The 15323-nt window shown below is 43.4% G+C and overlaps 2 protein-coding genes across 4 annotated transcripts in view; both read left to right on the top strand.

Moving 5' to 3' along the window:
* The window catches only part of LOC128252268 (neuronal growth regulator 1), a 64518-nt gene extending 62317 nt beyond the window's left edge, over positions 1 to 2201 (top strand). For 2 of the 3 annotated variants that reach the window (XM_052979878.1, XM_052979868.1), the window contains exons 10-11: positions 195 to 368; positions 497 to 2201. In XM_052979878.1, coding sequence (XP_052835838.1) covers positions 195 to 368; positions 497 to 715 — 393 coding nt within the window. In that variant the 3' untranslated portion in view covers positions 716 to 2201. Of the gene's footprint in view, positions 1 to 194; positions 369 to 496 lie in introns of those variants that run through there. The other variant, XM_052979887.1, reaches the window with a different exon arrangement.
* Positions 2202 to 6812: 4611 nt separating this feature from the next.
* LOC128256729 (uncharacterized) lies at positions 6813 to 8416 on the top strand. Its single transcript, XM_052987266.1, has 2 exons — positions 6813 to 7098; positions 7161 to 8416. Exons 1-2 carry the CDS (start codon positions 6928 to 6930, stop codon positions 7584 to 7586), a joined length of 597 nt encoding a protein of 198 aa, XP_052843226.1. The 5' UTR covers positions 6813 to 6927; the 3' UTR covers positions 7587 to 8416.
* The last annotated feature ends 6907 nt before the right edge of the window (positions 8417 to 15323 follow it).

Below are 15323 nucleotides of genomic sequence, written 5' to 3'. Positions count from 1 at the left end.
TCATAACTTGATCGGGCGCTCGCAGCGGAAATCATTCGGTTTCCTCGCGCAGGACATAAAATTAATTAAGGAATCAAAGGAAAACTGTCAATGGTTGAAGCCGGCACTTAATTTGGCTCTTCTTTTCCTTCTCTTTCCCGATTTCCCGCTTTCCCACTTTCCCTTCGCCTTGCTCCCCGCTGTGCTGTGGATAGATGAATGATACGTACCAGCAGCCGGGAAGGTGGCACGACTTCATCCTCACCCCGGAACACCGACCGGCCTCGGAGCCTCTGACACACATCATGTCCTACACCATTAAGAATCTGCATCCGGGCGCTTACTACGAGGCGATTGTGCAGGCCAAGAACCGCTACGGCTGGAATGAGGTGAGTTTTGTGTAGCCTGTAGCCTGGTGCCACTGTGCCATCATAAATCTAGTCTTTGGCTACTTAATCTTGATTCTGTGCCACACTTTTCTGTACTCAACCCCTGTCCATTCCTGTCCGCCCCGCAGGTCAGCGATATATTTCAATTTATCGTCGCCAACGAGCACCAGGACATTGCCCCCGAGGACGCCGAGGTGGTGGCCAGCTCCAAGTCGCGCAGCAATAGTGCCTCGGTCGGCAGCCTGCCAGGTTCCTTGCCCCAGAGCCTGCTCCTTCACACGGCGCTGCTCTTGGCCCTGGCCTTGAGTAATTGTCAGTTCGACAGACGTCGACTGGGCCTGGGATAAGCCGTTCACGCAGGCAGACGACCATCAGGATTAGCATAAGGATCAGGATCTTTTGGCGGGGAAGGACACAAGCATGAGCTGTAAAGTACAGAAAATCAGAGAAAATTCCAAAATCGTTTTCCCACACAATTGGTCTTATTATACTGCTGATGTGTTCGCTTCCCGGCCATCCCATTATTTTACCAAAGCGCAAGTGAATCTAGCCCAAACTACAGAGCAGAAAGCTAAAGGAATAAATGTATGGAAACCATGTAAATAAATTGTCACGAGTTTTGTCCACGATTAAATTAGAGTACACACATAAAAACCGGAAAATGGTTAATGGAAAGTGCAGCAGGAGAATGCAAATCCACTATCCAAATCCCACCCCCAGTTCCATCCCCATGGTAGTGTAAGCCACTCGAACTAGGTCATGTAAATAAGCATTAGATATCTGAATGTGAACTGCATTTTACTTCATAAATGTCGATGCAGGATGTGTATGTAAATTAAGCAAACAATATATAGTGATATTATTTAGTTTGAAGCGAAGGCATAAAAAACAAAATATTGAAGGCGAAATAAAACAGAGAGATCCAAAAACCAGACCGCAAAACGATAGTATGTAAAGTATCAGCCACATTTGTGTTTCGAGCTCGTTTCATTGCCATTACTTCGATTGCAGCTGTAGTCTTATTTTAGCCAGTAAGCGCACCCATAACCAAAAGGATAACAACGTAACAGCAATTCAATGTAATGTTTTTCGATGTAAACTAGCGTTTAAGCAAACATGTTGTACCACCAAAACGAGCGACGGAACTAAGCTAGTCCCCCATTCGGAATATTAGTCGGAGCATTTGAATGTGAATTTTTGCATACATACGATATTAGCGGCACGAATCACGATTCACGATTCACGAGTGTCAATCTGTAAATACATGAATACGGTACTTATTGAGTGTTACAAACCCAGCAGGCATTTTATCAGCTTTTGCACCTTTCCAATTGTACGATCGATCCGAATCTGTACTGTTTCATTTAGGGCACACAATAGAGGTCAAAGCTCACTTGTATATTTTATAGGCCGCGGCCCCTCGAACTCGTATTCAACTCCTGTATCTAGCATGTCGAACGAAGCCAAAGCCGAAATAAAACACTAAAAACCGAATCGAATTGAATTGAAAACCAAATAAAAGCGTTAAAATTTATCTACATAAATGTGTATGTGTGTGTACCTTACATAGCCAGTTGAGTGCAGAACAAATCGAAGGCGATACTACAGAATACACAGATTGACGGTGGCGAATTGATCCAATGTCTAATCTGAACCTAAATACAAGAATATTTCAAGAAAACCAGAAATAGATAAGCACGTGGACCGTTCGTGTTCATTAAAAGTGAATTCATTAATTACTAATTACATAGTACGATGCTAATTGTATGATTAATGCGCATAAGAAACCCTAAAATATTCAAAAATAAAATAAAGCATTAGATGTAAACCAAACTGTGTCAATGTGTTTTATTTATTCGATTCGTATAAGAATTCAGATGGCTATCAACTTCCCAATCCTCCTAGCTTTGCAAACAAGAAAAGGGGTAGAATAGTTTATTATTTCTCTGTAAGTATGAAACTTAAGGACTGTTCAGAATTTATTATTGTTATTATTACGATTTTAAAACTACCTCTGCAAACATCGCAATTGGACATGCCAATAAAGAGTACAAATTGGTATAACAAATGTCTTGGAGAGGCTCTTAAAGTATTACAATTTCGAAGAGGCCCTCAAGTATTTTCCTTCCATAATGCAAACTCTAAGTATGAAATTTAAATGTGTCACTTCCTTTGTGCCAGTCAGCCGACTCGCAAACTTTTTGCAAATTTATTTAAAAATACATAATCATCGATGGAAATGCTGGGTCCTTTTTTGTCGATTTCTTGCGAGGACTTTGCCTGGAGCTCTTCTAAGCTCTTTCATGAACCCAAACGCTGACCAGGAACGTCGCCATACGTGCACGGTTTAAATTATTAAAAGTTTTGCATTTGGCAAAAGTTTATGCATGAAATTTCATGGGGCACACAAACTACTTGAGCTGCGTTTTTATACAGGCAGGCGGATGCCACCGTTGCAAGTTTCATTTGGAACGGAACGCAGAGGATGTCCGGATGCCAGTTACTGGTAGCCAGTTTCCAGTTTCCAGCTTTCAGTTTTCAGTTTTCAGTTTCCAGTTGTTCCTGCCCACGTAGGTATTTGCATGTTGCAGGGGGTGGATGTAGGTGGTCCACTTGATACCCCCGTCCAAGTTTGCAGCGCGCAAACTTAGTGACCATTATGCATGCAAGTCCCAATATATTGCACATGAATTTTAATGCAAGCTGTGTCGTTGAACTGCCCCGAGAAAATGGCACATTTCGCAGAAATATGCTGCGCAACTTGCGCAAATCATATCGCATAATTGGCCAGCCACAAGCGACTCTTTCCAGCTATTTGCATTGGCCATTACCACGGCCAGTAGTAGTTGGCCGAGGGACAAGTTTTGGCGCATATTAATTAGCTCGTTTATCATTTGAACACTTTCCTGACAGCCAGGGAGCAGTGCACTCGAAGCAATGTAAAATTAATTAAGTTGCGCCACAAGGAAACTCTTTCTCTTACCCTTCTCGAGCATCCCTCTCGTTGCCATTGCCACTGCCATTGGTATTCATTTGAAGGAAGCGTAAAAGCAATAAAGCAGCGCTGGAAAAAACTGTTAACTAACGAAAATGAAATCATAATTAATATTGGTGAAATTGGCAAAGTGCAGACTGCACTTACTTTTGCCGCTTGAAAATCCGCATACAGGAGTGGGAAAAAGTCAGCCAGTCAGTCAGTCAGTCAGTTAGTCAGTTAGTCAGTTAGTCAGTTAGTCAGTCAGGCAAGCAGGCGTCAAGGCGAGCAAGATCAAAACTTTTATAATTAAAATTTTGCAGCTCGGTATTTTCGCTTTTTTCGTTGGCAAAGGAACCAAACGCAAGCAAATCATAAAGCTACATGCCAGCTATGGCCAAAGTTTGCCGTTCAAGTGCGAATTAAATTAATTTTCAACTGATTTGATTCCTCCAACAGTTATTGCTAAAAATGCAAGTTTTAACAATGGCCGATGGAAAAGTTGTGTTGCCCCAATCAAAGCGGATGTCCGGCAAATTAAACTAAATTGTGCAGAGAATGCCAGTAAATTAAATTAGCCGAGGCAAACAGAGAGAAAACTTAAGAATTTCATATATTGCCCGGGCTCAAAGACAACCGCACAGTGCCCACCATGGCAACGGGAATATGTCGAAAAGGAAAAGGCCAGTCCGGTGGACCATCGGTTGTCCGGGCAACGCACAATAATTCAATGAAACGCTTCGGATGGGCGGAGGGCGATGAATTTACATAATTCTTCTGGCGGAGAGTGGGGGCGGAGCGGGCCAGCCTGATATTTATGGAGGCAACTTAATGGCGGTTTAAAACGTTGCAGCCGAGAAAAATACAAAAAATAGCTGCTGCCGTAGGATCCCTGCTCCTAACACACACTCTTTCCGTACAACACCCCTGCTCAAGCACAGGCATTATGCTAAAACAAATCTACATAATTTAGGAGTAGGCCGCCAGGACAAGACAGCATCTCCCCCACTCGTGCCCGTCATTGACGCACAAATCAAAAGGCAGGCTCCTTTGGAGCAAATTGTTTGCGGATGCTAAGAAAAATTTGTACATCAATCGATTTTGTTTGATTTTTTTTTCCAGCCTCGCCTCTGCGTTGAGTTGGCCGCAAGAGATTTGCATAATTCATGGCGCTGATGGCTGGTGAGGATTGCGGGATGGGATTCTCGACCGGAAGCGGGGCATTGGGGTGCCTTCGGAGGCTTCCATCGGAGGCTGAGTGATTGGGTGGGGCCAGAGATGTGTCTGCCTGATTGCTTTGAGTGGCTCATTTCGCACAGTCCGTTTCGACGATGGCGATGGCGATGGCGATGGTGTGGGTAAATTGGAAAAGTATGTCTATGGCTGGCACATTTCGCCACGGCCTGCGTGCGGCACGTGAGTGGAACACTCTCGTATAGTTTTTTAATCAACCTGCAACATGCAAAAGCAATGACAGTTCCCCTGTCTGCGTGCCGCAAAGAAGTTGTGAGCGAAAAACAAACAAGATGAGCCGTCAATTTCAATTTATATTCTAATGACATATTGTTCTTGGCGTTTTCAATTCGGTTCGTCGCCGCTCGTGTGACGGCAACCAAAGCCGACACAGTACTGGGGCCTGGTGGTAAATTTAAAAACAATTTCCCAAACTCGCCCCAGAGATTCGTATTATGTTTAACTCATTTTCATAAAGCGCGGACAAAGACGGGAGGAATTGTGCGAAAGCGAGCTGAAATTATAATGCGAGGGCAGCAACAACGGCAGCTGTAGAAGCAGAGAAGCAGCCCACAAACACCCAGCCGCGACAAAGTTCAGGCAGAACAAAAGTTTATCTCGTACTTTGTTTGCATACACAAAGCCAAAGGAGCGGCGCCCAGGACTCGCTGCACAGGAATCCGCGGCGGAAACGCTGCTCTGCGGTGGTTACCACTCGGACCACCCCCCACCAACTCCTGGCTAAGACAATGGAGCCCATCCCGCCGCAACTTGGCTTCAACGTTTCCCGGGCGTTGAGCGATTCCTTTTCACAGAGATAAATGCCAGAAAGTTGGGACAGGCGCAGCGGCAGGGTACTTAAACACGTGCATTTGCACGGCAAACAATTTTACCACAATAAAGAAAATATTTTGTGCACGAGGCACTAAAATTTGGGTTTACGTTCAGCGAGCCAAATTGATATGCTTCGAGAAAACTCCTTTTTCGTTTTCATTTGTTTAAATTTTCTGTTTATTGAGCCTTGACAAAAGGTTGGCAAATAATTATATTAAGAATATTTTACTTGGCCTTGTTAAAAAAATATAATTTAAGTGCGACTATAGGTATAGGAAAATATACCAAAAGATTTGGTTTTCTTTTCCAAAAAGCTTAAACCTAAAATTGTAAAAATTAAATTTTGCTTAAACTCATTCCTCCCAATTTGTCTTCCTTTTAGCAAAAATAATTTTAATTATGGGCTTATGACCAATCCATTTTATTTTCATTTTCGAAAAGCTTTTGGCAGCATTTAGATTTATAAAAGAAATTTCGTTGTTACCGATATATCAATCCCTTTTAAAAATGTAGCAACTGAATAAATTCATTCTTTAAACAGTCAGGTCACCCTGTTTCGCCAGGTGTATGCATACTGCAATCTGCAGCCGCTTCAGCCGTGGGATCTTGCTGAAAGTGAGGCCCATCCGGGCAGCAATTCTGCCTTGGGGTTTGCTTTTAAAGCTCCTGCTGGGGTGTCGCCTCATTTGGCCCACTCCTTCCATTTGGCCTTAAGTCGGCCATGTAAAATAATTTACAGCGCTGCATTGCAAACGACATTGACTTTTCGCCTCTGCACTTTTTCATATTTCGTGCGGCAGACTGGCTTGCTTTTCTTTTTGTTTTGGGGTTCGAGATCGCGTTTTGCGTACCACGTCACGCTCGTTTCCGCGGCATTGCCTGAGTGCTGCACATTTCGAGGTGGGCTGCCTGGCCAATTGACCAATGGCTGCTTATCAGGCGAGAACATGTTTCCAAGGAATTTCATTAGGCTTCACCTCGTCCCGGCCCTTTTCCTTGACCAAAAGCTTAATGTCCGGTTGTTGCCCTTTTTTTTTATTACGTATCCAGTGGTTGTCGCACCAGCCGCGTTGGCTAATGGCGTTAGTTCGTTAGCCGAGCGATAAGATTGGCAAGAAGGAGCTGTGGAGGCCGTCTCACAATCACCAATGTTTGTAGCAGGAAGCTCTTTAATTATGAAAAGTGTACTTTGCTCATGTTTCGTCTTAAAACTCAAGCGTTATAATCACAGCAGTTGCTTCTTAGAGTATTAAATATAAATACATCTCACTTGAGCACATTCTGACCTGCTTAAGAATGTGAGAACATTTCCCTGTTTAAGTGATTTAAATTTAATAACATCTTAACAAAAAGTACAAATAAGAAATGTTTAAACAAGTTATTTTTTTAATATCTGTCAAATTGTTGAATCTTGTTTAAATCAGTTAACGTTATACACATATGAAAGTGATAAATTTTCGTATTTTTGCAGATTAAAATTTTTTTTATAATAAAAAGCCAAATTATCAGTTCTTTGAGATGGGCAACCGTTCCAGTCGACCAGAGGAGCGGTCAGTACAGGCGTACAGGAACTTTCTGCAGATCTATTCGAGGCAGCACTGTGAAATGTTGCCAAACGATGCCCTTCTGAATGCAGCCCGTGTTTGGGGAACATTTTCACAGGCTCAAAGGATGCGATATGCCCAGCTGGTAAGTAAACCTCTTAACTTGAAATCTAAAATTACAACCTTTTTTTACCACTTATTTTGTAGAGCTGTCCTGTTTCCGATATGGTAATGAATGAGCCAAGTCATTTGGTTCCTAGAAAACCCCGTCTAGCGACGACAACGGCCAAAAATCGTCTAAAGAAAGCTAAACCTATTAAAAAGATGGCCAAAAAGAAGACTAAGGCGAAGCCATCCCGTAAGCAGCAAATCTGCGAACCGATCGCTCTCTACCAGGCGGAACCAGTTATCAATATTCCTGCCAAACGGATGCCAAAGATCAGGGCCGTTCAGCCAACGATTGGCTTTCGCAAGTTCCTGGACCTGTACCAGGAGATCGACAGCCAGTCATCGATATTCTCGATCCGGAGAAAGGCTGTTAGCGACTGGTGCGATTTGCCCCAGGTTCAACGCGGCATTTTTTTCGGCGAGCAGGAGCAGGAGGAAGAGTGCGGATCCTCCTCGAGCGAGTAGCCTATCAATGTCCCACGCATGGCCGCCTGTCACGAGAGATTCCAATTCGGAATCAAGCTCAGCCAAGCGGTTACACAATTGCCGCAACTTCCGCGCCCCCAAACACATGTATTCCAGCACGCAACCGGCAACACGAAAGTCCAGGGCAACAAAGTCAACAAAAGCAGAAAAAGAATCCGAATCAGAAACACAGGAGCCACAATCATTCACATTTAAATTAACATTTCCCGCCGACGATTATCCTAATTGGGAGCTGGCCTTAGCCTCTTCGCTCGTCCTGGCCGGCAGATGTGGAGCATTCGGTACCAGCTCGGCGCTTGGCTTTCGGCATTTGCTCGGGCCATGGCACGCGAGTCAGCTGAAAAATGGATTTAATGCGACGCAAAACAAGCGCGGCCTCATAAAACTGAAACGCGGATTAATCAAATTAGCATTTTGTACAAATAGCAAAGCATTATTTCGCGTATGGCGGCAATTTGTAATGCCAGAAGGCCGGAAGGAGTCTTGAAGAGTCCTGAGACGAGGACATGCAAGCAGTTCATTTTGGGGGCCATGCCAAAAAGTGATTGCATAATTACCCAGGAAGACCAGGCTGCAAGACCATTCTTCTCCACACAAATCCCGAAATGAGAATTAAAACTAATGAAGGCCAAGTCATCCCGATCCAATTTGGCACCTCCTGCCCTCTAGGAGGCATTCTAGGGCTCAAGCACCGGGTCAGCGTTAGGTTTAAGTGGGCCATGTTCGTGTCTTACTATGGCGACTTTATTGCAACACAATGGCATTTTAAGTGCCAACAATAAAAATGATTTATTACCCAACAAAAGCAACCGAAGCCGGAGCCTTGAGCATGTGAATCTGCTGGGTATTTTGTTTATTCGGGGGTAATTATAATAAAAAATGCATGCGATTCGAACTCCACTGTGTCGGTGAAAGATATTCTATGTTCCACATAATGTACATCAGTATTCACTCAACCTAAATAATTCACATGCACCTTCATTTGCGATTTCAGGTTGAGAGCTTCGAGTTTCAAGCTTCGAGCTTCGACATTCATTAGGAACGTTGGCCCTGAAAACCTTTCTCCGGGCTAACGATTTCCAGGGAAATTTATAAGTGCAAGCCTCAAGAAGGGAAGCTGCACAAAGTTGCGTAGAAGGAAAAACTATGCCAAATGTGCAAAGCGAAAACTTTTAGGCAAACAATGCCGGAAAGAGGATGGCGGGGGCAAGGCGAAAGGCGGTGGGCGTTTGTGTGGGTAATGTCAAATGTGGGTTAATATGATTTATGGAAATTTGCCAGCTTGGCATTGGGAAAAGCACTCGCCTTTGTGTGCTTGCTTACCCAGGTGGCTGATTCACCTGCTCCTTTGGATACCCCCCAAAAAACCATTCCCCACTCGCAGTCACAGTCGTTTGTCTGCTGCTGGCTGGGACATTTTTACTTTTTGCTCAAATTTGTCAACTGAAACAGTTGACGTTGGACTCAATGCAGCCAGCAGCGAGCAGCCCGCATAATGCCAGGCATTTTGGTGTCATTGTCAAGAAGCAGGAGGTGGAGCAGCCACACACACAGACTAATATACACAAAGAGAAAGCCATTTGCCATTTGCCAGCCTCTGCAATGTCATTGTCATTTTGGCCAGGCGCAAAGCCAAGCCGAGAACTGGTGAAAGGTTTTTCGTTTGACAAATGCTGATTAAGCAGCCGACTGGGGCTAAAAAATATTTTCTCATAACTGGTGTTGGAGCCGGGGGATGCGATGCGCCCGAGCAAGTCATGTGTGTGCACTTTAGATGTCTGGCCCCGGTCTAGGCCCATTCAATCAAGTTGAGCCACGGAGATCGGGGAGACGTTCGAAATATGTTTCCAGCATTATCCAGATTGGCCCTGCTAATGTCGACGTTCCCTGGTGCGATTTGCCCAGCGCGGAGTGTTCGGCGAGATTGAAAAGTAAACATGGCCGAAGGTGACAACAAAGCCAAATAAATGGACATGACACGCATATTTAATACTAGCACTGGGGAAAATGGTTTTGTTTCTAACTAAAATTAATTGATATGGCACAAGTGTAAGTTCGTTTGTAGGATATTATTTATTTGTAAAACTTAGAAAACCTTTCAGATTTTTTAATGTTTTAGTGAGAATGTCAAACATCGTTGGATTTCCTATTCACAGCTAAAAATGTTGAAAATTTGATGTTGTCCCTTATAAAAAATACGGAAATTGAAAATGGATTTGGGATGGATAAAATAGGCTACCAGCTGCATAAAACAGCCACTCTTATGGCTGTGCGCCATATATTGGCCAAGCTTAAGATTAAAATTAATGTTTTCATAAACTGAATTAAATTTTTAAATAATTTTTTTGCAGTGTACTCCTTCAATGGCCCTTACGCGCGTGGCCTGTGTCACTTTTCGGCTGATAGGGTCGCTGGAAGGGCGAAGGGCGAAGGGCGAAGGGCGAAGGGGTGGCGAACTGCGACTGCCAGACTGCTTGTTATGATATTTGTGTTGCCTTTTTCTTGATTTTATTGTGTGAATATGTGGCACATTATTCATGATTAGGTTGAGGTCGTTTGCTTGTCGGTTTTGTGTGCCTACGAGTGCGTGTGTGTGGTGTGTGGTGTGGTGTGCTGTGTTTGGTGTGTGCGGTGTATACCCACTTTGATTGGCTGACAAGGTGGAGGTGCGCAATCCGGCAGTCCTGCCGGAGGATTTCTGGCCACGTTACCATTCCACCCATACATCAGAGTGGTAATTAGTCGAACCGGATCCGCTTTCGGGCTGCAAGCCTGGGCAAAAAGCCGGCGCTAATGAGGCCAATAACTCAATTGCGGCCAAATAAAGTGCCAGAGGCAAGGCCACACAAATCTCGAAAGTTTAAAAGCGTTTACACACCATTTAAATCAAAATTAATGCCGAGTGCGAATGCTACCTGAACCCGGATCGGAACGCCCAGTTCCATTTCCAGTTTCTGGAGCCACAGTGTCCAGTAGTTGAATTAGCCGGCATCGTTTCGTTTTAATGACCCCGCTCCGCGAATAAACTTTTTAATTACAAACTTCAATTACAATTAACGAGCGCGAGAGCTGAGGCAGATAGAAAGAAAGCACTCGCTATCTCAGCATTGTTTTGTTTTGTCGGCTCCAGCGTTTGCATAATTGGCCCGCCAAGGAGCAAAGCAGAGGGGCCGAATGAATGAAGAAGGGGCAGATTTCTTGGCCCGGCAACCCATCCGTGGATAATTAAGGATAATAATTACCCACCAGGCTGCAGTTTATCTGCGTCTGTCTTGGCCATCCTCGGACATCTGGGGGATCTGCGGATAATGCGAATGCAGCAAAACTAATTGCCAATCGATATCTCACAATTATGTGGTAATCCACTCAAGGAAAGCATCACATTTAAATTGGATCGCAGAGGACAGGGAGACTTGCCGACTTTAACTTTGCGTTCGCCGCTATTTGTTCTGCTCGAGTTGCAAACACAACTCGCCAACTTTGTTTCACTTTCCCGGTCGCGGCTTCTAATTTCACTTTTTTCCCTCCACCGCTGTTGACAAAATAAAAACTTTTCAATTTGACTTCTTGTTTGTCGAAATGCGAAAGTTTCACATGAATAGGGAAGGACCTGGCTGGGAACAAAAGACGTGAATTGGTCATGTTGACAGTTGAAGGGAATTTGAATTTGTCCCGGATTCTGAATCTGAAATCATTAAACAAGTGAGCAGTCCACACACATTTATAGCAGCCAAAGGTGCGATGTGGCCTAATGGCAGTCAATTCAATTACACCATTGTTGGAAAAGTCCTTTCAGGGCTTTTTGCTGCCACTCGATTTGCTGCAAACAATTTTCAATTTCCAATTTCCATCATTTCCATCAGCAATGTGCGATGCCAGCCAACAATATCCAACGCTGGGCCTTTCAATTTCGTCAAACACCAGGCAATAAATTGTCATAACACACGAGCGCAGGTCCTTTTGTAGCTATTTTTGCACCTGGCTGCAGGTCGAGATTCAAAAGGACTGCCAGCGTGCGGCACATATATGAAAGTCAATCAATAGCGAGGGGCCGCCCGAATTTAATGGAGCCCTGCATTATCCTTTCCGACACCGCAACCATCGAACAGGCCGCAATGTGTGACAGTATCTTTGCATGTCTTACTGACATTTAACATTTGCGTTTCGTGTTTCATACTCGCTCCGCGGTGGGTCCTGTTTGCACTTTGCAGCTTGCAGTTGCAAAACACTCCATATGCCCGAAAACAGCTAGTCTTTTTTCGGATGCGGATGTGGATGCGGATATGGATGGGGATGTGGATGGGGATGTGGATGGGGATGTGGATGTGGTCCTGAACGTAGTCCTTGTCCTGGCAAATAGACAATCAGCGTAGCGGGTGGGCCAAATTGAAACACAAGCGATGGGTGCAGGCAGTGTCGTTGTCATACAAGTTTTAGATTGCGTGCACATGTCCCTGGCAACCCATCCGGATAGCAAATTGAAATTTTTTCCACCGATCACAAAACAAAACAGCTCAATAAAAAGTGTCAAATTGGGCAGTCAGCCCCGCAGAGCACCCCGCAGTCCATGAATTTCCCTCAATGGCAGTCAAACTTTGGCAATTGGCGCTTGGCGCTTGGCCCTCGAATGGCCTGAATGCGAACAAAGCAAGTCCCTCAATCAATGCAAAGTGTGTGGCAATCTCTTAACAACTCATTTATGCGCTTTAAGTGCGCTTGATTCGCGGCTTTTTATCGGCCGGACTTCCAACTGCAAAGTGCAGGGTGCTGCGATTAATTGTTCCATTTCGCTTGTCGACGCTTTTCGCAGTCATAATAAATTGTTTTACACTGCGACTAGCAGTGGGTCAGCGAATAACCTAAAGCGACTAAATTCCATTATCATGGTGTTTAATGTTTCAAACATACCAAATAACATTATTAGATTTAATCTTTTCTAATTATTATAAGCATTTATTATTATATTTTATATTACACATTTATTGGCTTAGAATTTTAGTTATTAGTTAGACATGATTAATGGCAATATATAACCTCCAAGCTCCCACTTAAATGCTTTGAAAATTTATTTTAATTGTACAAACTATTAAATGGGTCATACAATTGCCTTCCGAAACATGTTAGATACAAGCCACCATAATTGTAATTATGATTTTAGGTTAAGATATTAATTTTTTAGGTGCTCCTTGCTTTGGCGTGCTAAAAATGTGAGTGTGTTAATTAATTTGCTTGTTTTAAATAAGCTATTTGAAATCTGACATTTTAGAGTTTCATCCAGCGAAAATCATAAAAGTATTAAAAAAAAAGAAAATTGTAAATCATCAAAACCAAATCATCAAAACCACCTTGTGATATTTAATCCTAGTTATACAAATTAACCCTACAGGAAGTGCAATCGGTAGCGTCAGTAAAATCGCGTACGTAATCTTCTGAAAGAAAATAGGTGGCGGCGCTGGCCGATTGCTCTGCGGATCGAGTACAACAATAACTTTGGCAAATACGCGGCAGTTCGGCCCAGCAGGCAACTTCAGGAGGCCAGTGGCCATTGTGCGAGTGTGTTTGTTTGCTGGCCAATGGACCGACGTGACGTATACGTAATATTTCATTTCATTTGTACAACGCACATACGCAGGCCAGAGAAGGTTGAGTGTGTTGGTGTGTTGGTGTGTTGGTGTGTGTGTGTGTTTGCATTGCGCTCACCGTTGACCTGGCAGTGAAGCACACACATATACACAGAGGGATACACTGTGCAATAAAGTGGGTATACCATATAAATATATGTGTATATATGTATATATGCGGAAGGATAAGGGCTGGAGGAGCGACTTCGGCGACGCGTACATGTGCCTACATCGTTTGCACAAAGGTTCAACACCGTTATTTATTTAATTGCATTCAATTTGCGGTTAATTGTTAAACAATGGCCAACAATGACTGCGTCGAGCCTTTGACTGAGTTCGTTTTGCATTATGGGCGGCAGATGGGCATGGTCGACAGGGGCGTGGGGGCGTGGCCGGGCAGTGCGGTTGCTTGACCAGTTGGCCGAGAGTGTGTCGAGAGCTCTGAGTGTGTTTGTTATGCAAACAACAACTACAAGTGCGGTTTTAATTGAACTCAAGTGAGGCTGAGTCCTGAATGGAAGCTCAATTTTTACATGAATGCGGGCAAGTGTGAAGCCAATTGAAGAGCGGAGAAAGTAGAAAGTATAAAGTAGAAATGTGAAAGTGGGGAGGGAGAGGTGCAACTTGCTAATGAGAGGGCCTCTAATATGTGCACAAATAAAACGTAATTAGCTTTTAAGCCAACCCGGTCGAATTGTTGGCTGTGACAAGCCCATAAAATACACCAATTTGTTAGCTCTATGCCCCATACGTATTTACTATCTATAACGGATTCTATGACTCGCCTGCAGTGACAAATTATGGAGCGAATGGCCGTGGCAAAAACTGAAATAAATAACAATCGGCTGCCGGTTCACGGCCATTCTGGCACGGCGAAAGTGTGCCCATTACCATTCACCATTTACCATTTACCGCATGGCAGCGAAATAAGCGAGCATAAACCTAAACCATTGTTATCGCTCTCCTGCCGCTGACCAGAAGCATTTGCATTCGAATTGGAAATAGAGTAACTGCGGACTTCATTGAACGCTAATCGGCTAAATGTGGGCAGGGGGCGCAGTTAGCATCCAATTAAAATGCGGCTAAAGTGCATCAATGTAAATACTGCCCACTCCCGTGTGCCCATTCAAAATTCAAACAAAAACTGTAATCGCTTTGGCAGGGATTACAACACACAGGAACATGCTACGGATCCCGCTTCCTGGACAGGAGGACGACCTACTGGCAGAGATTTTGAGAGCCAACTGGGCCGGCCATTCAAATACGAATCGATTCGATACCGCTCCTGCGGTCATGTACAACATACGAATTATTTCAACGTTTATCGCAAATTCAATTCAATTGCGATAATAATAAAATTTATTCGCAGCAATTCGTTTCTGTGTTTGCTAAGCGGGAATTCTGCAATTTAGTGGCTGTCCGACAGAGAATTATAATCATGTGCCTGACTGCCCAGTGCCTGCGTGGCTAAAATGTAAATTATATCTATAATCACTTACAGCGATGGACGACCCTATCATAAATATGGCTGCTTGAAAATGGTCCATTTTAATGGCTACATAACTGACAGAAAAACTTCTAGCCGAAAATGTCCCATTAAATGGCTACCTAAATAGGTGCAAGGACACGTGTTCTTCTCTTCCACGAAGAGTGAGAATAAAAAGAGGGCTTCTTATAGTCATCTAAACGAAAAAGTGCCGAGTGTCTAAAGGGAATATTTTTTAATAATGATATATGCTAGCCAAGATTTTATTACAAATTATTATATATTTTCTTAAATACTGTCTAAAACGTAACTTAATAATATTTTTATTTTTTTCTAATTTTTATGTCTTGAATTTTGTATTGTTAAATCAAATTGCTTTTCAATTCTTCTTAAATTTGTTCAGGTTCTTTGCTTAGATGGTAAATATTAAGATCGATTTATGTGGCAGGTCTTGAACATTTTTATAAATTTGCTTCCGCCAATGTTTTTTTGTGTATCAGTTTGCTTACCTAGAGCATCTTTTGTTGTGTTTTATTTGTGCGCAAAATGCATTTGCTTCAATATGCAGCACATACGTAATAGATTTAATAGATATTTCCTTCAGCTTGG

Source organism: Drosophila gunungcola, chromosome 3R, assembly GCF_025200985.1.
Source record: "Drosophila gunungcola strain Sukarami chromosome 3R, Dgunungcola_SK_2, whole genome shotgun sequence".
Taxonomy (NCBI): Eukaryota; Metazoa; Arthropoda; class Insecta; order Diptera; family Drosophilidae; genus Drosophila; species Drosophila gunungcola.
This window is presented reverse-complemented; position numbering and strand designations above follow the sequence as displayed.

Excerpts from the sequence above, each read along its gene's own strand:
- LOC128256729 (XM_052987266.1), top strand. The coding sequence starts at position 6,928 with ATGGGCAACCGTTCCAGTCGACCAGAGGAGCGGTCAGTACAGGCGTAC. Across the intron at positions 7,099-7,160 it reads GGATGCGATATGCCCAGCTG|AGCTGTCCTGTTTCCGATAT; the intron begins GTAAGTAAACCT and ends CTTATTTTGTAG.